Raw genomic sequence first — 27238 nt, forward strand, 5'->3', positions numbered from 1 at the left:
CAGGAGAAGTGCTTGACAACATCTCTCAAGCACGGTAGTGGAAAAGTGATGGTTGGGGGGGGGGGGGGGGGGGTTGCTATGTATGTGTATGTAAGTATGTAATGTAAGCAGAGTAAAAGGGATCTTTAACAAGGAAATCTCTATTTTTAAAGATATAACTCCATAGCCATGCCATTCCCTGTGGATGACACTTGGAGCCAGGTTTATCCTACAAAAAGACAAACACACAAAGTATTGGTTAAAATGATGCCAGACCTATTTAGTCAAGCACCACTTACACCACAGAAAATTCTGACATGCAATATTTTTTCAATTTTCCGTTATGCAGAGACATCCAGAGCATATGTTTTAATGCAGGCTAAAATAAACAATTTGGATTAAGCTGTGCATCCTTTGCTTTACAGATAAAATAAACTCTGATTGATATGATTGATGTGATTGATTTAAGGCAAGACCTCTATAGGTGCTGTGAAGGGACACCCTGAGCACCATACCAGCCTGGAGGTCCTTCGTGGATAGGGTCTGGATTGCCTCCACCTGCAAGAATATAAGCTTTCATTTCCTGATTCATTTCTCTTTCACTCTCTCTCTCTCTCTCTCTCTGCCCCTGTCTGTCCGGCTTATTATTAATTTGAGGGATTAATTCTTTATTTCGCCGAAACCCATATTATTTTGGAGAGGGTGGTTGTGGGCCAGTCAGGTGCAACCCCGCCCCCCGCCCCCCTCCCCCATCACCCCCCTCAACAACACTCAGCTCAGTGCAAACAACACTTGCTCAGAGCAAACAGCCAGCGCTGGGAGGCGGGGCAAGTGGGTGGTATGGTGTGGGCCATGTCTGAGAGTCTGAACTACCTACACACTGAGGGGAAAAAAAAGAACAGGACTGAAGGACCCGTACCCACTCAGACGGGACTCCCAGTCATTAGCCAGGCTCTTCACTCAGGCTGTGGGTTTGAGGCAGATGGATACAGGGGCGCCAGGGGGGGTTGGAGGCGGGGGGTGTGAAAAGGTGTGGGAGTTTGCAGCGGGGAGCCGATGTGACCCGATAGTCCCCACAAAGCACACCACTCAGACCCCGATCCACCCCACTTTTCAGAACCTAGGGGCACAGACCGCTTGTCAAGAAACGCTCGCTCAAAAGAACTTTAGTGAAACTGCAGCAGACGAGTGAGGCAAATAGGGGATTAAAGAAAATGAAAGTGAAGGCAAAATGTCCATGCTACACAATGGTGTACCGTTATCAATGACAAACTAGAATGAAACTCCCCCTTCACTCCACCTCATTCAAGGCACACAAAAGACACAGCCAAAAGGGTTGTTAATTAGCGAGAGTGGTCAAACTATGTACAGTACCTCCCCATCATTCTTTTCAGGTCTTCAGACAGATCGATGGCAGTGACATTCCTTCACACTGGGGTTGGTTTGGGCAGGAGGCCCCATGTGGCCACTCTGTTCACTGTACAGCTGGACAAGGTGTATTTAAAAATGCAAAAAGTGTAAAAATAGAAGTGGGCCTATTACTTGTAATGTGAACAGAGGAGTGAAGGGTGAGAAGGAACATGGACCAGCCATGTGAAAAAGAAAAAAAAATCATTCCTGAATGTTTTGGACGTAACTATTATATATTTTTTCTTGTTGTTCTTGTTTTCTCTTTGACATGGCAGTACTCTCAACGACTATGGAGCGATTAACTGATTGAGGGATTGAAAAACAAAAGTTTCTTTCTAAAATCACTAAATGTAGCTTTAAATGAATAAAAAACATAATAATTTCATTCTGCCAGACAGTAAATGAAGAGACAAACTGGTCAAAGGAAAGCATTTCATAGCCGTGGCCTTTCTCTGTTGGCCGGTGACAAAACAAATAACCTAAAAATGCCTCATATTGTATCAAAGGAATGTCTGGCACTGGGGTCTAATGTTAACATGCTGGAAGTGACATTTACAATCCCAGGAATAATTTAAATATCGGCAACTGAATAGGATCCTTTTAAATACCATTTTGTTTCTCGAGAGTTTCTTGTGACATTTGACAGAGATGCTGTGATTGTTCTAACTGGAATTGAAGTGACATTGCGATGGCAAATAAAGAGAAAGATTTCTGCCATCCAAAGCGGCTCCTGGTACATGAGATTTGCTTGACGAAACAAATACACATAGTCATTTTGCTTAATGCATACCAAACGTTTCACATTATTACACCAAAACATCATAATACAAATACAAATGTGTTTATAACTATAATACTATTATAATAATACTAATAATATAATATTCTATTGTTTTCATCTGCATTCTTAAGATAAAAAAAAAATAGGTAGTAAAAACATGTACGCACACACTCACTCACACACACACACACACACACACACACACACACACACACACACACACAAAGACTACATGACCTTGCTCTGTAATCTCTGTTGTAAGTGCTTTCTCCTTACTTTCCAAACAAAACTAACACTGCTGGGATATGAGGCACACGTTCATTATCCTTGTGTGATTAATAAAAGACAAAAAAGCTTTGTAATACTCTCCACATTTACAACATGAGAAACAAATCCCTGCCTTTAAATATAAAGCAGGACATTCAACATAGAGTGTGCTTGATTGATAATGCAGTGGTGTGGCTGTGAGATTTGTGCTGCCTTTATGTATATTGCAGGGCTTGGCAGCAAAAGAAAAGGCTCAGAAGACAAGGGAGAGATCACATGGATTAAGAACAGAAAAAAGGAGGGTGGGGGTATGTGAGGAAGTTGACTTCTTGCTCTCTTTCCCTGCTGTTATGTCTCATTTTAAAATAAACCATCCAGTAGAGACCTGGGTTGAGGGAAATGAAAACACAGCAAATCTTCACCAGAGACAGAGAGAAAGACATTGGCAGTTTTTTTTGGGGGGGGGGAGGCATTTCTGTGTTGCCGTTGGACAGCTTCTGAATCATTAATGAAATTATTACGATTAAAGATGTGCGGTTGAGGTCGCCCTGCCGAGGACGGAAATTGAATTCGAACGATCCCGCTGTCTCTCAGATACGCCATCAAAGCAGCTGTGCTTTCAAACCTGAACATCAGTACAATCAGCTGCTCTTCACACTGACCTGACTCAATTAAAGTAGATCTGCCTTTAAACACAGATCACGCCTGAGTATGGAAGCCTTGTCAGTTCATTTTTAATGGGAGAAGTGAGGGGCGTGAGGGGGGAAGCGAGGGGACTGGGGATGGGGCGATGACGTGGTCCTGCTGTGTGCATGTCTGCATGGGTGGGGTGTGGGGTGATGCAACGCCGGGCTTGCTTAGGGAGCTAGCTTGCATAAAGAAAAGGAATGTGATGCACATGCGCACGCACACACACACACACACACACACACACATACACACACACACACACACACACACACACACACACACACACACACACACACACACACACACACACACACACACACACACACACACACACACACACCCCTTTCACTTGTCTCCCTTCCTTCTATTCTCTTCCTCCCTTAATTGAACATGATTCATTACAAATGATGTGCACAGAGGAAAAGTCTCAGTTCGTCAACGATCTTGCATTAATGGTGACAGGAGACTGGGTTGTGTGTGTGTGATGGATTTCAGCAAGAGCCTTCCTGACAGAAAAATGTGGGAGTAAAGTGGGGGGCTTTAATAGTGTGTCTATACTGTACATCATAATTCCGACTCCAAACCTGCCATTAAATTAGTATCAAAGGGAAAAAGACTGTCAGTGACAGACTATAGTTTCACAAATTCATAAAATTAGTTTTTGTGCAGTGAGTAGTTTCTGTTGTCAAAAATGTAAATGCTTCTCTCGAATTTAAGGCATGATAAAGGTATGACAAATTAAGCGTTCTTAAATTTTGGTGTGCACTTTACACCTTTTGTTTCCCTTATTTATGTATTTATTTACATGTCCTGAACCTCTAAATAGTCAACAACTAAATGTACATACAAAACACCTCAAACAAGGTATCCTCATGCCCAGGGGAACAATTGTGCACTGTTATCCTATACGTATATTCCATTATTGAGGGTCCAGAGTCATTTCAGTCTTCAGCAAAACCCACCGACTGCACCTTCAAGGTGATAAGGCAACAGATAAATAAACACGGACAAAATAATATAAACTCAATAAAGGAAAGAGTGGAAGTGCAAATTAATTTCTGATGGAGAACAAATACCGTGATTTCATGTACATTCATATAAACAAGCATTTGCTTATGATCTACACATCTACATCGTATCAATCACCTAATAGAAGAGTCCATGAGCTTCATTGTCCTAGCAAATCAAAGTCGTAAGGCTATTCTATTAGGAGGTTTACCACTTACTCTGATGAATCTATGTTTGCCACTAAACCACTTTCTTGGAATATACCCCCCCCCCCCCCCCCCCCCCCCACACACACACACACATATACACACACACACACACACACACACACACACACACACACACACACACACACACACGCACACACACACACACACACATTGCTGTCCAGCACCACTGCACTGACATATTGCATACCACCTTTTTTTATACTTCGAACCCTGACTCTCACCTCTAAAGACGTCCAACAGGACTGTATAGGTAAATTTTCAAACTGTTCTATTTTAGATGTTAAAGTAACACTATGCAACAATTTGACACTTTAGGAGGTATGGTTTAATAGGTGAATAGTTTTGATAAAATCCTCAGATTCATTTTGATAGCATATGTGAAATGTGAAAGACAGTTAAACACCTGTCTTTCCCACTAGCCATCCAGAATAAGCCCTATGTAGTTATGTGTTCTGGGCTGGGACATTCTGCAAAAATGGAAGAAAAGCTTTCACAGCATTGTCAGCTATACTGCCAAAAGACACCAGTTATGTTGGCAAGCTTCTATCAGTGTCAACTGGGCTGTTAGTGGGTTTGCAAGGTTTTTGCATACCTTTAAGGTAGATGACTTGCTTGTTTTGGAACAGAACTCCTTATTTCTGCTTTAAATCATTCCCAATCCAGCCATTGCTTATAGAATTGATCCTAGCTCGGACAAAGGCTTGCTTGCTGAGATGTAGACTATATATTTTTTAAATGCAGGGGTTTACCCTTTCCTCTTCTCATTCACATCCTCCCCACAAAAACGTCCTTTTTCTTAACCTAAATCTGTAGGAAGTATTTGCCAAATGGCTTATGTGTGCAACACATCCTTAGTGGAAATCAATACGTTTTAAAGTCCCATGTACCGTGTATAACCGCAACACCAATATTGCTCGATTTGATACAGTTTGACAGAGCTCTGCTAGTACACGAGGGGTTAAACAACCCTCCGCCAGCTCTTTCAGCACTGCTTCCGGTGGACAGGTCCTTCTTCGGGTTTTAGGTGACTATATATTTGCCTAAATAAAAGCTATATTTATTTAACAATAAACGTCTTTAACAGGCATAAGCTGATAAAGTCTTAGATGTGAACCATTTACAATATCAATAATTTTACTTATTTTTAAACAGTTAACTTGGAAATATTAAAATACGCAACACTATACATTCGGCATACAAGCATATCTATGGTAAGCTATATTCCAAAAAATCTTAGAGTGACCTCTACTGCGGTTGAAAACATTGGAGCTGGGGTTGGATCAGTTTACCATAGGCGATGTCAGGTGTATAGGGGCGTTATCTGTCTATCTAACAAATTATTCTTAAACATTACCAACGTCAGAAAGGCTTATGTGCGCCGTGCAGCTTGATCTCCGAGAAGGGGTGTTCAGTGAGTCAGTCGGCGTTGAATCCATTCCCGTTCTACTACATCAATATGGTGAGTGTCCCAAGCTAAAATTTAGCAATTTTTGCTAACGTTAGCTAGATAGAGTGGTGCATAGAATTGTGTTTCAGCTAAGCTTCTTGTTACCGGTAAGATCATTTAGCTGCATTTTAACATTAGTTGTTATTGCTGCTGGAGTAATTTGATGTCCAGTGTCTTGTTTGATTCACTCTGTACACTGTACATGGTAAACCATGGCGTGGTAGATAACTGTACAGTTAGCTAACGTTAACGTGCAGGTGTCAATGTCGATTGCTAGGCGGCTAGCTGAGAGTATCTTAATGAACGCTAGTTATGGTATAGGCCGGTACACAAACAATCAAAGCTGGATTTGGACAGTTATCGAAGTAAACAAAGCAGCAATTTCTCTGATTTACAATTTGAGTGGGGTGAGACGTGAATAGGTACTGTTTTGTCTTTCATAAATGTAGCATAACTTAGCTCGTTGCTCTCGGCTCAGGTAAAGGTGTGTAACGTTACCCCACCTGGCCAGGGGATATCAAGGGCTGTGTTTGACCTCAGCTTGTCCTCCAAGTAGGGTCCTCAATGCTTGGTTTGTAAGGTCATTTATTTTTCTTAATAAAACAAACCTAGCTCAGATTTTTTACAGGCTGTAGTCTCACCTGACTTTAATGAAATATGCCTACAGAATGAACACTGATGACTACTAGATGGACTCTTGATTTGAGGTCTTACAATGAAAGTTCTTGCTCCTGCAAAAGTGAAATCTCTAAGTTCCAGGATAAATCATTTTGCCAGTTCTTCAAAATGTTAGGGCTCCGTCACTTTTTCACATCAGGTTTTTTGGGAAATTCCTCAAGCTGATGAGTTTAGTCTGTCCTTAGCTCCTCTGTTTTATAAGAACACAATATAGGTAATAAGTAATAAGAACCATAAATGAAGATTGCGGAAGGGAAATGATACCTTTGACAAGTTGTTGGGGGAGTTCCTTTAGACATCTCTGCAATTTTGAAAATAAACCAGACCTCTTGATAGTTAAAACTTGAAGGTGAAGTCAAAACTCTACATAAAGGTTGAACTGTCTGGAATAAGCAACTAGGCTTACACATTTCAACACAGTGCAGCTTCAACAATCGTATATATATATATGTACGATTGTTCAAGCTGCATAAGCCTAGTTGCTTATTCCAGACAGTTCAACCTTTATGTAGAGTTTTGACTTCACCTTCAAGTTTTAACTATCAAGAGGTCTGGTTTATTTTTATACCTTTTATTTTCATGTAGGCTGTCATGCATAGATTGGCCTACAAAAATCAGAATCGCCCATCCATGTCTTAATTATGTGACATCACATATGACATTGTTTTTCTTAAGTTTTTATATTTCTCATTATTCCAAGATATTTTAAAACCGTTTGAACTCCCAGGGTTTTCACAATATCAATTCCATTGTAGTTCTAACAGGTCTGTCCTAATTCTTTATAAGGTGTTTGTAGGCAGCTAATTGATGGGTCAGCTGGGTTTTTGTTTGTTTGATTGATATGAAACATTGCTGTTGTGTTGGTTTGTAGTTCGGCAAACATGTAACACAATGTAACAAAGGCATTAGAATAACAGATGAGCTCTAAAGAGGTGAGTCTAAACACTTTATGATACTCTTTGAATGTATCATAGCGGTCACTTCAATGGGGTAGGGAGGAGTAGGTCACTCCACCACTAAGCTACTACAATGAAAAGAGTCTTAATTGCCATCTCTGACTGTGAAGAGCAAGCAAAGACAACAGACATTCTTCTGAGGATGGAAGTGTTTGAGTTCTTCCTAAAACTCTGTAAGGTGCATTGCACACAATGAATGGAGACCATCAACTCACTTTGAACATGAACTGATTTTAATAGAGGAATGTGTGTTGTCTGCCTCTGTGTGCCAGGATGTCAGTGGGTCATTGGTGTTAGAGAATTAGCTGCCCTGTGCCTTGTTAGATGATATTTGTGACTCATCCAACAGGTGGTTGGAGAGTCAAACCTTTGTTGTGGTTACGTGTGTTATCATGTTAGCATTCACGTAATTCTATAGGTTACTGTAAGCAATGGCTGCTGGCTGCTGTCACAATCACATTATCTTGGAGAAATGCACCTCTAGTTGTAATTGACAGTGTTTTGGTAACAACAATGGCCAGGATCACAACAAAGCAATGTTTGTGAGAGACTGGATGTCCCAAACATGTAAAATGTTTACAGTCAATCTACAATATCTATAGAGGTTGTTGACGGACCGATCGCAGTGCTGTAGACGGTTGATTACTCTGTCTTGTACCTGTTGTTGTTTGTTGTCATTCAAACTTTTTCTTTTTAATTGCACTGGGTGATCCCTCACTTATGCATGCGTCTTTATACCCCCAAACAATTACAGCTTTTTGGTAAGGTAAGGCAGTCAGTTTCACTTAGAGTACGACTGTGTTGTTCTTCCTTTTTGGCTATTAACACTTCAGCCCTTACTGTTGCATTGTTTTAGTTATATCTTCAACTCTAGATGCATCAGATCCAGGTGTGTACTCTTCAGTGCATCCAGCACAATTTGTGTGGAAGGCCAGTTTGTGTTTGTGGTGTGGTGTGTGTGTATTTGTGGTGTGGTGTGTGTGTATTTGTGGTGTGGTGTGGTGTGGTGTGGTGTGTGCTTGTGTGTGTGTTTGTGGTGTGGTGTGATGTGTGGTGTGTGTGTGTTTGTGGTGTGGTGTGGTGTGATGTGTGGTGTGTGTGTGTTTGTGGTGTGGTGTGATGTGTGGTGTGTGTGTATTTGTGGTGTGGTGTGATGTGTGGTGTGTGCGTGTTTGTGGTGTGGTGTGATGTGTGGTGTGTGTGTATTTGTGGTGTGGTGTGTGTGTGTTTGTGGTGTGGTGTGATGTGTGGTGTGTGTATTTGTGGTGTGGTGTGTGTGTGTTTGTGGTGTGGTGTGATGTGTGGTGTGTGTGTGTTTGTGGTGTGGTGTGGTGTGATGTGTGGTGTGTGTGTGTTTGTGGTGTGGTGTGATGTGTGGTGTGTGTGTATTTGTGGTGTGGTGTGATGTGTGGTGTGTGCGTGTTTGTGGTGTGGTGTGTGCGTGTTTGTGGTGTGGTGTGATGTGTGGTGTGTGTGTATTTGTGGTGTGGTGTGTGTGTGTTTGTGGTGTGGTGTGATGTGTGGTGTGTGTATTTGTGGTGTGGTGTGTGTGTGTTTGTGGTGTGGTGTGATGTGTGGTGTGTGTGTGTTTGTGGTGTGGTGTGATGTGCGTGTGTGTGTGTTTGAGCTCTTAGCTGCTTGTTATCTGTGGAGGCCTCCTCTGACCTCATCTGACCTCCATGGGTCTTGGGTCAGGAGGACGGAAGGAGATAAGCATGCCCATGCTGGTTCAATTTCCTCCGAGGCAGTGGGCTCTCCGGGGCCTAGCTCGTGTCCCTGGCCGGGGTCCGTCAGGCCACACAGCCAGGTGTGTGTGGGTTTTCTTTTCCGCTTGACCTACATATCCCCAGGGACACGTTAGGGGGAGAAATTCCATCTCGCCTGCTATACTCTGATACCAGACAGGTCACTTTGCCCAAGGTTCTTTGACTAGGAAATAAATTGGCCAATTAATGGACCTCTGCCCTTACAGTGCCTGTATTAAAGAGTTGAAAGAGTGTATGCTTTACTTCTCTGGCTCTCGTTATATCATACTTTTTCTTCTCACTCTCTTTATATCCCCCCACCATGCAACTTTAAGATCACCACTCAGTGTTTGAAAAAAAATACCCCCCTCACGGAATCTAGCCTCAGTTCTCAGGCCAAAATCGAAGATCTGAATTGCTTTTCTTTTTTGGCTCAGATCTCTGCATCTCCTGACAGAATTCTGGGGGGGAAAGTGCTACATCAGCTGTGTGTGTGTGTGTGTGTGTGTGTGTGTGGGGAGACCAAGGTAAAATTAGCTTATAAAAATGTAGGCTGGAGACACTGTAAAACAGTCACTCTTTTCGCACACATTCTCTCTGTGTTTTGTTTTTATGACCTCATTTCCTTGCTCTCGGTAACCATTTTCACTTCAGGTAATAAAGTCGGCTTCAGTTGTCTTACAGAGGTGGGCGATGGCTCTCCACCGCTTTTTTATGCATTATTCGAAGTGCCCGGGCAAGGGTGGATGTGGAAATGTGTCTTAGCAGGGATTTGGTGTTGCCGTTTTTTCTCGGAAGCAATAATGACAATGTTGGAATGCCAAGTCGATGCTATGCATTTCGATTACTAAAGGACCCTCCGAGGTACTGTCCATTCTTTTATTCCCCTGTCAGTGTGTGGCTGTAGCTAGTGTGAATAGTGTTGTCAAAGGCAGTTTTGTTTTTTCACTGAAAAGGTGCCGCAGATACCGGTGACCTTGACGAAGAGGACAAAGAAAAAACAAAAGTACTTAGTGGTGAGAGTGTATCATGAGATTAACAATATGTACTTTTCCCTTTGTTGTTATCAGCATGTCTGGTGCTGGATGGAGTGTCAGCAAAGGGCATTCACAAGTTTGTGTTTCCATCGCAAAGCTTTAGCAATGGCTGCCATGCCTTACTAGCCTGACGATGTCATACTCATAATTCTAGTCAGAATATGAGTCTGAGATCGGACAACTGGGCCGTGATTATGGGGCGTGTTTCAACGAACCAGGAAAGAAAATTCCTCTTCGCTGAATTGGATACCTAGAACCAATCAGCGCAACGTAGTAGCTATTACCATCTGACAGATTAAACTTTTACCTGCTCCCGTAGGAAGGACGGCAAAAACATCTTTTCAATCGACAAATGCCTTGATCGCGTTTCTCTGTTCCTCTTTCAAACTGAATGCGCTGTCAATATCTGCTGAGATATGCCTGCTCACGTTACTTAATTAGCACTCAAGGCTAGAATCTACCATTAGTTTCAACGATTATTTTGGCCAACGCGTTAGCATAACCGATCAATAATGGTCTAGAGTGCTTTAGTTAGGACCTAAAATCCTCGGCAACACTCGTTTTGCGTATACACAACTAACCGAGTCAATGTAGACATAAAAAAGTCGTGTAGATAGCTTAAATCATATAAAATATGTCCCACTAAGCTCCCGAGACGGCGCCATCTTTGTTCGATGTATATTCCGGTATATTCTATCTATATCTGTCCATCAACGTATAAAGCCCGCCCTTACAATTTGATTGGTTTAGATTGCGTTTCAACCTTTTTGAAACGTTAAATCTCTCCCAACTAACTCGATTCCAGACTGAATCTCCCAGCCCAAAAATTTTGTGGGCGGAGTTCAGGCTGGTATCCAGGCTAATGCCTTACAAGTCTTTGCTTTGAAATATGGATCTATGATATAGCGGTGAGCCAAAATTCAGACACCACAAGATCATTTCACTTATTGGAAGTTAGCCATTCTAAGCAGGACTCATGCCCACCTCGTAAGCAGCTTACATTGGGTGTAATACCCAGCATCCCCTGCTTGCTAGCATCCTAGTAGGTTTAGGGCTTTAGGATCCAATTTATAGCTATGGATCTTTTCTAAGTTAGCATTACTCTACCAGTAAGGAATTTAGCCTAACCACTTTTGTAGGCTTAGCTTGACAGTTTATAATGTCTGTCTAAAGCCTCCTTCCTTCTCAGAAGTAATCTTAGATTATGTGCTTATTAGCTTTTTTAGCCGTCTAGACCACTGTACCAAAGTTTTTGTAGTTGGACTCTCAGGGCATCTTGGACACAGGGGCCTGAGGAGGTGACATTCATTCACTGGCCAAGAGTTGCATGGGGTTTTCAAGGAGACTGGTGGTCATGTTTGTCTGTGCAGAATGGCAACGCCGGCGCCGTGGAATCATAGCCAACACCTCTGGAGAAATCCTGTCTAAGTCCACTTAAATTACTCTCAGATTGAGCTGCACTGTTGTAAGTGGCTTACTGAGTGAAATGTAACTGAACTGACAGTTTTCCAGTTACTCACAAGGGAACTAGTTTTGAATGCGTCCTGCAGGTCTTTCGGCATGATATTTGTTCATATCATAAAGTGTGTGCAGCCACATTCTTGCCTTTAAAAAATAAATGAAACTCCATAACATCCACTCCCATTTAGGGCAGACGGGGTGAACGTGTGGACTGTAGGATGTAAAGGTTTTGACGTATAGAAGGTCCTCTGCAGTTTTTCAGCTGAGAAGCCAAAACCCAATTGGAATATTTCATCTGTAATGTCAGGCTAGCATTACTCTGCCCCCAAGGAATTCCTAGATTGAGTCTTGATTTGTAAAGGAACATGTTCAATGCTTTAACAATGCCTCACCGAGACAAGGGAATCAGAAAGGCATTTTGTTTGGAGAAACAAATTCAACCAAATGAGACATGCAACATGCAGGGAGAAAAAAGAAATGAAGAGGGGAAAAAATGTGAAATGCTTTTCCTCCCAACTTTACGCTTTTAAGTTTCAGACTGCGGAATGAAATGAACTGGCTGACCTTGTTAAATGAAAAAATAATTGCTTAGTTGATTTCTCCTCTGTAGCCTACAGAAAGTACACATCGAAACCTCCAGTTCCGTGAAATACATTTTTTGCTGTCTATCTAGCACCGTGTTTAGGGGGAAATGATGTTCTGATTTGGTAAGGATATTCATATGCACCTAGTCACCTGCACAGCACTCATGGTGACCTACCTCAATTAGATGACAGTGTGATACAGGCAACAGTAAATCTGCCCTGTGTTGTCAGCTAGGCATGAAGTAATTACAGAGTTCATCAGTAATTTAGGTGTGAGTTCACTTTCTCTGCCTCTGTGCAGGACACGAGCTTAGAGCAGTAACTGTGTGTTCGTCATATGGATTCTGGTAGTGCTATGCACTCCCACGCAAATGCAAAGATGTAGATAATTGACTTTGAAAAGTTCAGTCCAGTTGCGTAAGAAATTTACCTTGATACTTTCTAACTCTCTAACACTCTCTTAACAAATGCTGTACTTTTAGTTAAGGCTACCAAAAAGGGCCGTCTACTAGGCTTGGAAGTCTACCTTGCATGCTTCACTTTACACTCACAAAAACACAGGCCTAGAGATACATTGCATAGCATTCTTCACAGCATTTTACCACTAGGGTATTCCTGACTGACACAGTATTAGGGAGTGTAATGGCATATAAGACAAGCTATTGCTTGATGTACTCTATACCAGTACACACCTTCAATTCTTTCAGTAAAAGCAAAAGCTTTAAGTTCAGTTATTTTCCTATGTTGTCATATAGCTAGTAAAGTGCATAGATTGCCTTTTTTTTTTTTTTACATAATATAAAGTTTGGTTGTAAAGTTTGAAAACCGCTATAGACCAAGTTGACCTAACCCCACATTTGCTTCAGAATACTTGACAAGAGTGGTCCAGGTGAACTCATGTGAACTTTCTCTTGTGTGGGTGTGTGTGTGTGTTTGTGGATGTGTGTGTGTGTTTGTGGATGTGTGTGTGTGTTTGTGGATGTGTGTGTTTTTCTCTCCACAGGGTGTGATCAGTGTGCAGCTGGTAGTTACCATGGTAATGGCCAGCGTGATCCAGAAGATCATACCACACTACTCCTTCGCAAGATGGCTCCTCTGCAGTGGCGGGTAAAGTACAGTGGTGTGACAGATGTCTCACTTCCCTCTACTACTTTGTCATTTCTTGTCCACTCGCATGCGCCGCGGGCACTTCACCTACTACATCTTTTGCCCTTGGACGGTTATAAGAAATAGTCTTGGACCATCACAGGAGTAATTGATTCACCCTGAAATAATTCACCTTATTAATTGTTTGCTGAGAGGAATTTAATTTAATTCTTTATTTGTGGTCTAGCCCCATAAAGTGTATCATTAAGATGCGTCAGCGAGACCAAAGGGCTCCTCAGATAGCGGAATAAGCCCCAGGAGGACTATAGGAGCCTGCTTCATTTCCTCTAATTAGGGCCATATGTGTTTTGAAGTAAACAGTTTCTTAATAATTCATCAGTGTTTCGTTTTTTCTTTTCTTTTTTTGTGAAAAATATATTTTATAAAAAAAAAATGCCATGAGATTCATTTTCATAAAACTTTTGGCTCAAGAAGAGAGGCTGCTAGCACATGGCTCCAGAGAGTTTGCTAATTATGTTTTTTTCCCCCTACCCCCTACCCCCTTTCAGTAATAAATAAATAAATAATCATGAAGAGCCAGCGAAAGAGGCACAGCCCTCTAAGGACGCCTGTGTGACAACATGGGTTTTCTAAACAGAGTTGAAGAGGTTGTGCTAAATGTTTGTCTTCAATCGCCTGCAAAAAGGGGCGAAAAGCGCTCTTTTTTCCAAGTCTCATCCGCAAGGAGCCCTGCAAACCTTTCAGCAAAGTACTTTTAGCTCCAGTACAAATCAGATTAAAGAGCTGAAGATGTGTTCCCTTCAGAGCTATTAAGCCATTGTGTAGGCTACATGTTTGTTGTGGAGCATAACATTTGTGTTTATTGGTTAACTGGGCGCACTAATCAATGTGGAGGAAGCTAATTGGATAATTAAGCTACTTCTCGAACACTCGGTTATCCTGGGTATTTGGCTACAAGGCATTTCAAGTCCTGTCTGCTAATATTGATTTTGCTGTCTCTTTGCTGTCAGTATTGTTTCTGGTCTGAGTCATTACTTCACACTCTCGTCTCTTTTTTTTTTTTTTTTCTCTGGCCCTTGGCTTGAACTCTCAATGCCATTGTACAGTCTGCGTTGGTACCAGCATCCCTCAGATGATGAGCTGCGAAGCCTCGCTGGAAAACTCCAAAAGGGAAAGAGCAAAAAAGACAGGTAATATTCTTCTGTCTCTCTTCTCTGTACGTGTGCGGTGTGTGTGTGACTGAGTCTGAGAGAAAAGGAGACCGGTGTCGAGCCTTTCATCATTTTCAAGTCATAGTATTGTGCACCTCAGGCCTGTGTTGTGTCACCACAGCAGCTGTGAGGTGAAGTGCATGAGTTTAGAAGGCCCACCTACGAGCCCGATTTAAATTGAGGATACCAGGGGCCTCAGATGTGCTAATGTTTCTTTGGAATATATAGTGGTGGGCCCCATAATGGCAAACAAAACTTCCATGGGATTCTCCAGACCCCTAATCAAGGTGATGAACACTGAGAACACCATCAACTCAGTTGTTGAAAATGTAGCATTAACATTGAAGCTGTGCTATTTCTTTCAAAGGAGATAAGTCTTCATCGTCATTATTCCATTATTGTGTGTCAAGTAAGGCTTGAAGGTGTTGTTACGATCATACCAACATGTTTGCAAAAGTATTTTTAGGTTGGCCAAATTCACACCCAAAATACACACATTTCTGAACATGCTTGGGGGAGGATTATGTCCGTCACACATACACACTCTTCCTTAGATGCGGTCAGGGCCAGCGGGACTTTAATCCCTTTAGAGAGAAAAAAGGTGCTCCGGCGTCCTCGTGCACATCGCCCCTTGAGCCGCATCTACAATATGCTCACCTTTTGTTGTCCCACACAAATCTCAACCAGTCCTCCACCCCGCTGCCGGAACCACAGGAACTCTGCAGCCATTTTTTAGTCAGGTGCTGGGAGATGAAATGATTTAAAGCGTGTGGGTCCTATACTCTAACCCCCCCCCCCCCCCCCCCCCCCCACACACACAGGCTTCCAAACCCTCCCCAGTCATGCAGTGCTATTGTGCAGCTGGGGGCTGAAGAACACAAGGCCCCTGTGCAAACACGGGGGCCCCAGAGTAGAGGAGCAGACAGCTGGCCTGGAGTCGTGCAGTGGAGGGAGCAAGCCTGGGACCCTCCATCCCTTTTCACTCTTCTCCCCCCACCCCTCCCCCCTCCGGCCTCCACCTGACCCAGATCTGGTAGCTCATAAGGGGGAAGGCCCAATCCTCCCTGTGTCCCTGTGAGCCCCACTGCTCCCAGCATTCTACCCCTGCCCTCCAACACTTCACAAGCCAGCAGCCCACAAACGGCAGGGGGAAGTATGTTTTATTTGAGTATTTGTATGGAATTATCTCTCCTCCTTTTTTTTCCCCCTCCCTCTCTGTCCCCTACGCTCAGCATTTGAGATAATCCCCCCCCCCCCCCCCCCCCCAAGTCGAAAAAAAAAATGCAAACATTGTGACTTGGTTTCTCTTGGAAACAGTGAAGTTGTGGTTGAAAGGTGGGCCCCCACACTGTTGGCTCAGGCTCAGTCTGTCTGACAAAGGCACAGATAGTCAAACTGAAGGCCTCCTTAAATGATCAGTCAGTTGGTGTTTTTTTTTTGTCCGCTCTACTTTGTCTGCCATTCCTTTTGAGAAGAGAGTGGATTCAGAGTATACAGTGCCACTTTAAAGTATGTGAACCCCTTGACCACTTAGGAGTTTTCTGTTGTTTTACCATGATTTTTCATTTTTTTCATCACCAATTTTCCTTAGAAGGAATGTCAGGTATATGTTTATCATTTGAATGTACTTTTTTTAGAGGGAATTGTTTGAGTAGCCAAAAGACTACATGAAACATGGAATTAGTCCATTTCAAAAGTAAGTGAACCCCCAGCTGAATTGGTAAAGTCAAGAAGGTAACAGATTCAGTGAAACTTATTTGGGTGCTTAATTAGTCAATTAAGCAAATCGATCATCTGAGACATCCTTAGGGAAAGGTTTGGGCAACACAGATTAAAAGAGAGAGGAAACCAACCAAACTACTGTAGTGCCAAGGTGTACCCACACAGATCAACAATGCCGAAAGGAAACGAGATATCCGAGAACATCAGGAAGAAGGTTCTGACAGCCCATCAGTCTTGGGAAAGCTATAAGACCATCTCCAAAAGATTCCAGCTCCATCCATCCATCCAAGACAAATAATTTTGAAATGGAGGGCATTCAACATGACCGCATCTCTGCCTAGAAGTGGACGCCCATCAAGACCATCACCAAGAAGCACCAGAAGAAGAATAAATCAGGTAAAAGTCAACCCACACATCACCTCTAAAGAGTTTCAGACCTCTCTGGCAGCATCTGGGGTAAATGTACATGGGTCTACAATCAGACGAAAATTGAATAGACATGACATTCATGATCGGGTTGCTAGAAGGAAGCCTCTGCTCTCAAGAAAGAACAAAACTGCCCGTTTCAACTTTGCCCGAGAGCACTTGGATAAACCAAAGGCCTTCTGGAAGTCCCTTCTTTAAACAGATGAGTCCGAGATAGAATTATTTTGTCACGATCAAAACCAACAATTTTCGTCTGATTGTAGACCCATGTACATTTACCCCAGATGCTGCCAGAGAGGTCTGAAAATCTTTAGAGGTGATGTGTGGGTTGACTTTTACCTGATTTATTCTTCTTCTGGTGCTTCTTGGTGATGGTCTTGATGGGCGTCCACTTCTAGGCAGAGATGTGGTCATGTTGATTGCCCTCCATTTCAAAATGATTTGTCTTGGATGGATGGATGGAGCTGGAATCTTTTGGAGATGGTCTTATAGCTTTCCCAAGACTGATGGGCTGTCAGTACCTTCTTCCTGATGTTCTCGGATATCTCGTTTCCTCTCGGCATTGTTGATCTGTGTGTGGGTACACATTGGCACTACAGTAGTTTGGTTGGTTTCCTCTCTCTTTTAATCTGTGTTGCCCAAACCTTTCCCTAAGGATGTCTCAGATGATCGGTTTGCTCAATTGACTAATTAATCACCCAAATAAGTTTCACTGAATCTGTTACCTGCTTGACTTTACCAATTCAGCTGGGGGTTCACTTACTTTTGAAATGGACTTATTCCATGTTTCATGTAGTTTTTCGGCTACCCAAACAATTTCCTCTAAACAAGTACATGCAAATGATAAACATAAACCTGACATTTCATCTATGGAAAATTGGTGATAAAAAAATGAAAAATCATGGAAAAACAACAGAAAACGCTTAAGTGCTCAAGGGGTTCACATACTTTCAAGTGGCACTGTATGTCCCACAGTTTATCTTCATCTGTCTCTAATGTTTTGTGAGGGTCTAGATACTTTGCTTCCTTGACCCATGGGTCTTTAACGGTCTTGCCTTTTTAGGAAGCACAACGGGCACATAGACAACAGGCCTCTGACCATTCCCAAGGACATCGACCTCCAGCTGGAGACGAAATGCATTACCGAAGTAGACACGCTAGGTATGGAGGGTTCTGGGGGGGGGGGGGGGGTTCTATTTTCATGAGGTTTCTGCGAGCATGAATAGTCTAAGGACATCAGTGTCAGTGCCTTGCTTAACATTCCTTCCTGTTTTGTCAGCACTTCATTATTTCCCAGAGTTCCAGTGGCTGGTGGACTTCACGGTGGCCGCCACAGTGGTGTACCTCATCACCGAGCTGTACTTCTGCGTGGCCGAAGCCAACGGAGAGATGAACATCAGCGTGGTGTGGTGCATGCTAGTCCTGGCCTTTGTCATGTATCCTTTTCATGTCCGGAGATCACCTCATCATTTCACACTGACTGCCATTTGATTTTTAGTTTTTTTTCTTGCTGTCGCAATAAAGCCCCGCTTCAGAAAGTAATTTTGCCTCACTCGCGTAAGATTGCCAAATGCAATTCGCACAGAATATAATGGAGGCATTCGTGTTCTCTTCATATTTTTCCCTGTTTTTACCCCAAAAACTCCCACCATACTGCACTGTAAGAGGTCTCAGGGCTCTGAAGTCATGTGTCCAGCGTCTAGTGATGTAAACAGACCGGAAGCTGCGATGATGTGCACCTTTACTTCGTCGATTCTGCACGCCCGCCGCTCCAATGCCTCCTGTCAAATCACACACATTAACCTCGACACAGTCCAGGAGGATCAATCTCCCCTTCCGCAAACGTGACTGGCCTTCGAGGAGAGCAGTCAGTTGCAGGGAGACGCGATTGCCTGCCGTGAGAGATTGGAGGCGCAATTTTTGCAGCCTGGCAGACTGATTTGCCAGCGAGAAAAAGAGCGATCAGGGAGGGAGGATGAGATGAAGATGACAGAAGATGATGGTTGCATTGATAATACAGGAATTGTGTCTCATTTCTGTCTGGACCTCTACCAGGCCCATTGGCTGACTGCGCTAGAAGGTCTTAATTGCTAACTGTGTCGTTGCTAGGAACAGCTAGATAATACTCAACATATAAAACATATACAAAAAAAAGAGGTGGAATATGATTGCTGGTGTTGTGGATACAGCGATAGAGCCTCAGGGACACTACAGTTTTCTATTTTGAAGGTTAACCTCATTTTAGATTGTGTGTAAATGTTTCCACCCAGCCTAAGTAAAAATTATGTTGTGCGCCACTGTTGTGCAATGTTTCAGTTACAACGTCACAACCAACTTGACTTACAATCAGTCTTAAGCCCTGTTTTTTTTGCCAAAATCTTATGGAGAACTGTGTATGGGTCTCTTAAAATGTCCTTTTCAAAGATCAGCATTTAAGTGAAACCGTTATTCTGCCTTCACCCAGTTGTTTCCAAACATGTACTGTTGAGCAACCTGTCAATTCACAAATACTAAATGCTGCAGCTTAAGAATAGAGTAAAACAATTGATAAAAGTGCTTCTTTTTGACCTCCAGAATTGGGTCCTTTGTTCCACCAATAATGCTCTGGTCTAAGAAAATTGAAGGAGTGAAGGAGTGCACAAGACTCATTGCCTGTTAATGATTGTCATTTGACAAAACCTCCCAGTATTGAATTCCGCTTTGAAGCAACAAGTGCTGCTATTTTCCACTTAGAAAAGCCAGAGACAGAGCGCCACAATATCGTCTAGGGAGGCGCAGTAATGGAATGCCCTGGTCTCCATGGTGATGTCTGCAATGTGTGGAAGTGTTGATGCAGACACGCAGACACACACACACACACACACACACACACACACACAAAATCCAGACGTATGGAAGCTAATCAAAGGTTGCCACTGTAAGGTGGCACTCCGTTCATCCGAAGCACAGCGCTAATCCGTTGATCATGAACAGAGCTGGGCTGAGTCACGCTGAGGGGTGGGCTCATACGCACGTCTCTCGGTTTATCAGCGTGTGCTGAAGATGCAGTTTGGTTTCATGTTTGTTAATGAAACTCATAAACTACCCTTTTCTGGGGATTTGTCCTCATTTAAGTCCACAAATTGTACATTGATGGCATTATCCTACTGACCATGTGGAAAGTAAAAATGAAAAAATCTTCCTCTTATTACTATTATTATTATCATCATCCTCTGCCATGAGGCTTTTTGAAGGAATCCAGCTTTAGGCTGGAAAGGGAAAGGGCTCTCGTCTTGTCTCTTGACAGTCAGTGGTCCTTAACTACAGTCCCTCAGAAAGATTCTCTTCTCCCTCACCGCCCATTACTTCAGGCTGGAGGAGGGGGGAGAACGCTCCCTCTGCATCACATTTGCCTTCTTCTTCTTCGTCAAGGCCATGGCCATCCTCATCGTCACTGAGAACTACCTGGAGTTTGGCCTGGAGAGTGGTGAGTGGGAATAGGAATGTGTTGGGTGTCTGTCAAGTAACGGTGGTTGTTAGTTTGACTTCATACTTCTATTCACTTAATTTTTTGGGAATAAAAACATAAATGATATTAATATTTTTTTGTTGGTTTTGCAATCCTATAATTATACTTCATCTTGAATAAATCCCTATAAGTATGCTTTCTCTTTGGATAAATCCCTTATCTGTTTTTCCCTCTCATTATAGGGTTCGCTAATTTCTCTGAAAGTGCTGTGCAGTTTCTCGAGAATCAAGGGCTTCAGTCGCAGTAAGTGTTTGAGGTCTGTGTGTGTGAGAGATTGAGGGAGGAAGGGTGTGTGTGAAGGGGGGGGGGGGGGGTGATGTGACTTGTAGAGGCAAGAGGAATGTTTAATGTATATTTAATGCCAACATTACAGGGCCTTTGTGTGATGCTGTATAGCCTCCCCGCTGTTAAGCAGCGCCTGCTCTTTTTGCTCTTGTTGTCGCCAGGGGCCCCATATCCAAGCTAACCTTCAAGCTGATCCTGGCTCTCCTCTGCTCCCTGACTGGAGCGTTTCTGACCTTTCCAGGCCTGCGATTGGCTCAGATGCATCTGGATGCCCTTACCCTGACCACAGGCAGAGTGACGCAGTGAGTTGTTTGTGCACTGAAAAGCAGTTTTATTTTTGAACACATGCCCGCGCACCCGCACTTTTTAAGCACGAGGAAGATGTACCAGTCCCTTTACTCTATCCTTATCCTTTGGTTTTGAAACCTTTCCAAAGTGTTTTTGGGTTTGCTTTTGTGGAGGTGCATTGCAAAGTCACCTGCTCGCACACGCGCACACACACACACACACACACACACACACACACACATTGAAGCGTGCCTTGCAGTCCTCCAGTGCTGCTCGGAGCTGCAGATGAGTATTATCACAGCTGGGACGTGTCTCTTATTTCAGCCCACGTCAGAGCCAGAGGCTTAGGCCACTAGGTGGTCGTGGGCTCAAAATTACAGTCAGTCCGCCTGCGGAAGGAGTTTGAGTGTGTGAGCGTGTGTGTGTGTGTGTGTGTGTGTGTGTGTGTGTGTGTGTGTGTGTGTGTGAGCGTGTGTTTCAGGGGGGTACTAGGGGGAGGTAGGGGTTGGCTATAATATAGGGTCAGCAGGGGGCGGCTATCATATAGGGTCGGCAGGGGGTGGCTATCATATATGGTCGGCGGGACCTTATTGCAGTAGCCCAGCTAATCCACTTTGCTCTCAGCACCTCCATGACTGCTCCCGTTTAGGTTTGGAGCTTACAGTAACCCTGCGGCATCGCTTGGACACACCAGTGGCCAACCCTCCTAGCACAGCCTTGCTTGTCCTCACTTCGCCCTTTACTACTTGTTTTTCCTCAATTTTTTTTGTTACCACTCTTAATATTGCTCTCTCGCTCTCTCTTTCTTAAACCAGTTGTAACAGTTTATTTTCTTCTGCCCCATGAAATTCCCAAGCAAGTGTTTGCCTCTGTACTCTCTACTCAGATATTCCAGCTGTCCATATAGAACACTGAACACTGTTGACATGCTGTGTTGACAATTTTTGTGTGTGTGTGTGTGTGTGTGTGTGTGTGTGTGTGTGTGTGTGTGTGTGTGTGTGTGTGTGTTTCTCTCTGTCTCACAGGACTTTGTTGCACATCAACTTCCTGGCCCCACTGATTATGGTTCTGCTGTGGGTGAAGCCTTTAACGAAGGACTACATAATGAACCCCACTCTGGGGAAGGAGAGTGTGCCTTTGTGAGTGATCTCCACTCGCCCACGCTCCGCTCGCTCTGTTTCCAGTAGTGCTTCACCCCATCTCTTTCTCTCTCTCTCTCTCTCTCTCTCTCTCTCACTCACTCTCTCTCTCTCACTTCACCCTCTCTCACTTCACCCTATCTCATGCCGGCTCTCTGTCATTCTTTTCTCTTTCTTTTTTACCTGCTCTTTCTCTCTCCAACTCCCCTCTCTCTCTCTCTCTCTCTCTCTCTCTCTCTCTCTCTCTCTCTCTCTCTCTCTCTCTCGTTCTTCATGACCTTCCACACCCCTACTTATGTATCTCTGTTCCTCCCTTGCGTTCTCTCTCTCTCCATCTCCCTCCATCCCTCTAACACCCCTATCTCTCTCTCTCTCCCTCTGTGTCCTTCCTTCTCTCCCCTCTTTTCAGGATGACTGAGCGGACGTTTGACACGCTGCGTCTGTGGGCCATCCTGCTGCTGTGCGCTCTGCGGCTGGCCATGATGCGCCACCACCTGCAGGCCTACCTCAACCTGGCCAATAAGGCCGTGGAGCAGATGAAGAAGGAGGCCGGGCGCATCAGCACCGTCGACCTGCAGAAGATGGTGAGGGGGAAGGGGGTGTTGGCTGTGGCTTGTGATAACACCTGGGACTACACTCTCCCTCTTTTGGGGTGGGCAGACACCTAGGGTGGGAAAATGGCTGTTTTCACACTCGGTCTACTTTGCTGCTCTGAACTAGAGTGCGATCTTTCCTCCCTGCTCCTACCCCTACTCGATTCTTTACACGTGACCTTATTGAGTTGCAAACAATGGTCAGTTTATTTCAACATGCAAGCGACTTACCTTCTTTTATTTAGTTTATTTATTTTACGCTAGGCAACGACGCAAAGTAAAGGTTATTTTTCTTCATCTTTTTGCCAATTTGGTCATTTTCGCTCTGCCATAAATGATGCGAGGTTCTCGGATAAGAAGGGTTTTGTGAAGACAGATGGCAATAGGAGATGAATTTGAAGCTTTGCTTACAGAGCATACAGTCATACCCTCAAGCATGAACTGTCACCTAGCTGTCATCCAGACCCCTTTTTTTGAAGCGTTTTAGAAAACTGCATGTTGCATTTAACTGTGATTTTTATTTATTGTGTCATCAGTAGTGTTTACTTCCTGGGTTTAGATCGAATAGCTTTCACCCCAAATACGAACCGCACTGGAGTTCAGGTGAGCCGTACCTCAGGCCCCCGTTTTCTGGAGGACACTGGTACGGCCCCTTGGTGCACCTTAGAGTTTGGAATATGGCGTTCACATCAACAACACTGTATCCCCACATACAGTACCTTGCATAAGTATTCACCCCCTTGGATGTTTTACCCTTTTATTGCTTTTATAAATCAGTCATGGTCAATATAAGTTGGCTTTTGGACAAAGAAAATCACAAAATAGCTCTCTTTAATGTCAAAGTGAAAACTGATTTCTACACAGTTATGTAAATTAAATAAAAATATGTAATGAAAATAAGTGATTGCATAAGTATTCACCCCCTTTATATAGACTGACCTAAATCAACAGAGGTCCAGCCAATTGGTGCTAGAAGTCTCACAATTAGTGAAATGGGGATCAGTGTGCAGTGAATGTGTCTCAAGTGATTGTAGTATAACGACACCTGTGTCTGGAAGGTCCATTCACTGGTCAGTATTCGGTGATCAGTATTCCTGGCTACTGTTACACCATGAAGACCAAAGATCACCCTAAGAAACTCAGAGAAAAGGTTATTGAAAAGTATAGGTCAGGGGAAGGATACAAAAAAATGTCCAAGGCACTTAACATCCCCTGAAATTCTGTTAAATCCATCATCAAGAAATGGAAGGAATATGGCACATGTGTAAATCTGCCTAGATCAGGCCGTCCTTACAAACTGAGTGACCATGCAAGAAGGAGACTAGTAAGAGAGGCCACCAAGACACCTATGACTACTCTGAAGAAGTTTCAAGCTTCAGCAGCTGGTATGGGAGAGACTCTGCATACCACCACTGTTGCCTTGGTTGTTCACCAATCAAAGCTTCATGGAAGAGAGCCACTGTTGAAAAAATGCTCCACTTTGGTCTCAAACCACAGAACCTTCTTCCACTTGACCATGGAGACTCCCACATGCCTTTTGGCGAACTGTAGTCGATACTTTTTTTCAACAGTGGGTCTCTTCCATAAAGCTTTGATTGGTGAAGAGCCCAGGCAACGTATGTTGTATGCAGTTTCTCCAATCTCAACTGCTGAAGCTTGAAACTCCTTCAGAGTAGTCATAGGTCTATTGGTGGCCTCTCTTACTAGTCTCCTTCTTGCACGGTCACTCAGTTTGTAAGGACGGCCTGATCTAGGCAGATTTACACATGTGCCACAATCCAGCCATTTCTTGATGATGGATTAAACAGAGTTCCAGGGGATGTTTAGTGCCTTGGACATTTTTTTGTATCCTTCCCCTGACTTATACTTTTCAACAACCTTTTCTCTGAGTTGCTTAGAGTGATCTTGGGTCTAAATGGTTTAACAATAGACAGGAATATTGTTTACTGACCAGTGAATTAACCTTCCAGACACAGGTGTCGTTATACTACAATCACTTGAGACACATTCACTGCACACTGATCCCCATTTCACAAATTGTGAGACTTCTAGCACCAATTGGCTGGACATCTGTTGAATTAGGTCAGTCTATATAAAGGGGGTGAATACGTATGCAATCACTTATTTTCATTATATATTTTTATTTAATTTACATAACTGTGTAGAAATCTGGTTTCACTTTGACATTAAAGAGGGCTTTTTTGTGATTTTTTTTTTTTCCAAAAAGCCAACTTATATTGACCATGACTGATTTACAAAAGCAATAAAAGGGTAAAGCATCCAAGGGGGTGAATACTTATGCAAGGCACTGTATATTCTCCTAATTCTTTATATGCCTTTTTTATTATTTTAAGACTTGGTATAAGGGTCTTACATGGAGGAGATGTGACGGGGTGAAGGTGAAGGTTGAGCGGAGTTGAGGAAGATTCTTTTGCCAGGAGATGGGACGGAATGCTTTCATTCATTCATGTTACCATTTTTCATTTTTTTTAGTTCTTTTTTTATCCTCTTACACGTGGCATTTTCCGAGGGGCACTAGGGCCAGTTTGGTGCGCTCAAATGCAGCAGCGTCCGCCTCGAGCCTACTTTGTGGACAGATGTGCTAGCACCAAGTAAAAAGAAACATGTTGGCGCTGAAAAGGGGAAATGGGGAGTATTGTTGCGCACCCCCCCCCCCCCCTTCTTGCTTTCAACCTCTCCCAGCCATATCAGGGAAATGAGCTGCCATTTGGGCTTAGTGGTGCCTCAGTACAGATCAAAACCTCCCCTCCACCCTGAAACACCCCCACCCCCCACACCAGCTCCCCAAATCATCTGCTCCCCATTCCTCTCCTGAGCAGGCGCTGGAGAAGAGGAGGCCGTTTGATGTGCCAAGTCCTAAGTGAGACTCGCAAATGGATGCTCCTCTGCCCTGATAGCCAGACTGTCTGAATGCCTACTTTCTGTTCCGTGAAACTCTTCACTCTCTCCCTCTCCCCCCCCCCCCCTCTCTCCTGCTCTCCCAAAAATGCCTCTCTCTCTCTTTTTCTCCCTCGCTGTCTCATGGTTTTTTTAAGAGTCCATTTTACTATAATTTCTGGACATCTTTATACTTTTTTCCCATCTACCTCCTTTCTGTGTTTTTCAACTCTCTCTCATGTAACTGTTTGGACGGTCTGTGTTGTGTTTGCAGGTGGCCCGGGTCTTTTACTACCTATGTGTTATTGCACTCCAGTACATGGCACCGCTGGTGATGCTGCTGCACACAACCTTGCTGCTAAAAACTTTAGGTAAGTCGCTTTAAAGGGATTGAGCTCCGTGGCTCAAAGGTCCTCAACCTGCAACACCAAGTCCTGAATGGTCTTCTCTGTAGGATCATTGCAGGATGAAAGTGTCTGGAGCAATAAATCTTAGTGAAGACTGTTTTCTTTTATCATGTGTGTTTGCGAGTGTGTGTGTTGATGTCTCTTGGTCTCAAAAAAAAGAAGCTTTATTGGCATGGTTATGGTCAGTGTTTTCTACATGAAGTCTCTCGCTCTGTGTCTCCAGGCGGTCACTCGTGGGGAGTGTACCCTGAGGAGGACCTCTGCGCTCTGAACTCCGAGGCCGCCACCGCAGAGGGAGGAGCAGGAGCACTGGCAGCTGCCGCCACAGAGGCCGGAGCAGGGGCTGGAGCAGGGGCCGTGGCCGCACCGGCCGTGGCCCAGCTGTCTATGGCCCTGGGGGGCCTGCGGACAGTCTTTAGCCCCCTCCTCTTCTCTGGCCTGCTCTCCTTCTTCACCTGGTGGATCGCCGCCTGCCTCTTCTCCACCTCCATCTTTGGAATCTTCTACCACCAGTACCTGATGGCCGCGTAGCCGAGGGGAATCGGACCGCACCGCACCCGGAAGCCCCCAGGGCTCAGTGGGGCGGGGGGGTGGGGTGGGGGTGGGGTGGCTGAGGACCCGACCTCGAGGACTCAGGGCTCAGGACTCGCCCTGTTCTCCTCCCTGCACATATGTCATCATATCAGCAGAGCTCCTGATGTGCTTCCTCCACAGATGACTTCTTTTCTGTTTTTATCACATTTGGACTGGGGACACCACGGGTCACGGGGAGGAGGACCTGCTCATGTTTATGGTCATATTGTCATCAATAATATTAATAACAATAATAATAATAATAATAATAATAATAATTGAAATAACACATGACAACAGTAATAATTTAATCCAGATGGGAGATTGGATGTGATGTCTTAGGGGACTGGAGGAAGAAGGACGGTGGGGGGCTTAAGCGGGGACGGGGACGGAACTGAAGTTTAGGGCTGATGTTCCAGGGAAGTGCATGAGGGAGACACCTTTGGCAGGAGGGGAGGGAAGGGGAGAAGGGGGAGGCCCACATTGGCATTGCCTCATATAGATATTTATATTGTTTTTAAAGGACAATGGAGAGTTTTTAAATTCTATGTTTTTTTGTTTGTTTAGATTTTTTAATGAGTTTTTGTCCATAGTAGTTACCAGTGAAGATTGTTCATGGAATGAAGAGATGAGCGTCTCCTACAGGTCACGTTTATTGGCTGTACCCCTTGGGTTTGACTCAGGGGGGGCTTGTGTTTAAGTGAGTGAACAAATGTGTGTGTGTGTGTGTGTGTGTGTCTGCGTGTTGGGTGGGTGTATGTGTGTGTGACATTCTTTGACTGAGACCTAATTTGCCTTTTGTTTATGA

The 27238-nt window shown here is 43.8% G+C and overlaps 1 protein-coding gene across 1 annotated transcript; it reads left to right on the plus strand.

Moving 5' to 3' along the window:
• Nucleotides 1–5690: 5690 nt before the first annotated feature.
• On the plus strand, nucleotides 5691–26388 carry tmem161b (transmembrane protein 161B; the record flags this gene model as incomplete). The annotated part of the gene is made up of 12 exons (XM_080853203.1): nucleotides 5691–5824; nucleotides 13277–13380; nucleotides 14487–14570; nucleotides 17803–17900; nucleotides 18019–18175; nucleotides 20054–20205; nucleotides 20430–20490; nucleotides 20694–20834; nucleotides 21846–21959; nucleotides 22369–22543; nucleotides 25725–25821; nucleotides 26081–26388. Exons 1-12 carry the CDS (start codon nucleotides 5822–5824, stop codon nucleotides 26386–26388), a joined length of 1494 nt encoding a protein of 497 aa, XP_080709329.1. The 5' UTR covers nucleotides 5691–5821.
• Between the last annotated feature and the right edge of the window lie 850 nt (nucleotides 26389–27238).

The sequence above is a fragment of the Sprattus sprattus genome (assembly GCF_963457725.1).
Source record: "Sprattus sprattus genome assembly, chromosome: 15".
Lineage (NCBI taxonomy): Eukaryota > Metazoa > Chordata > Actinopteri > Clupeiformes > Clupeidae > Sprattus > Sprattus sprattus.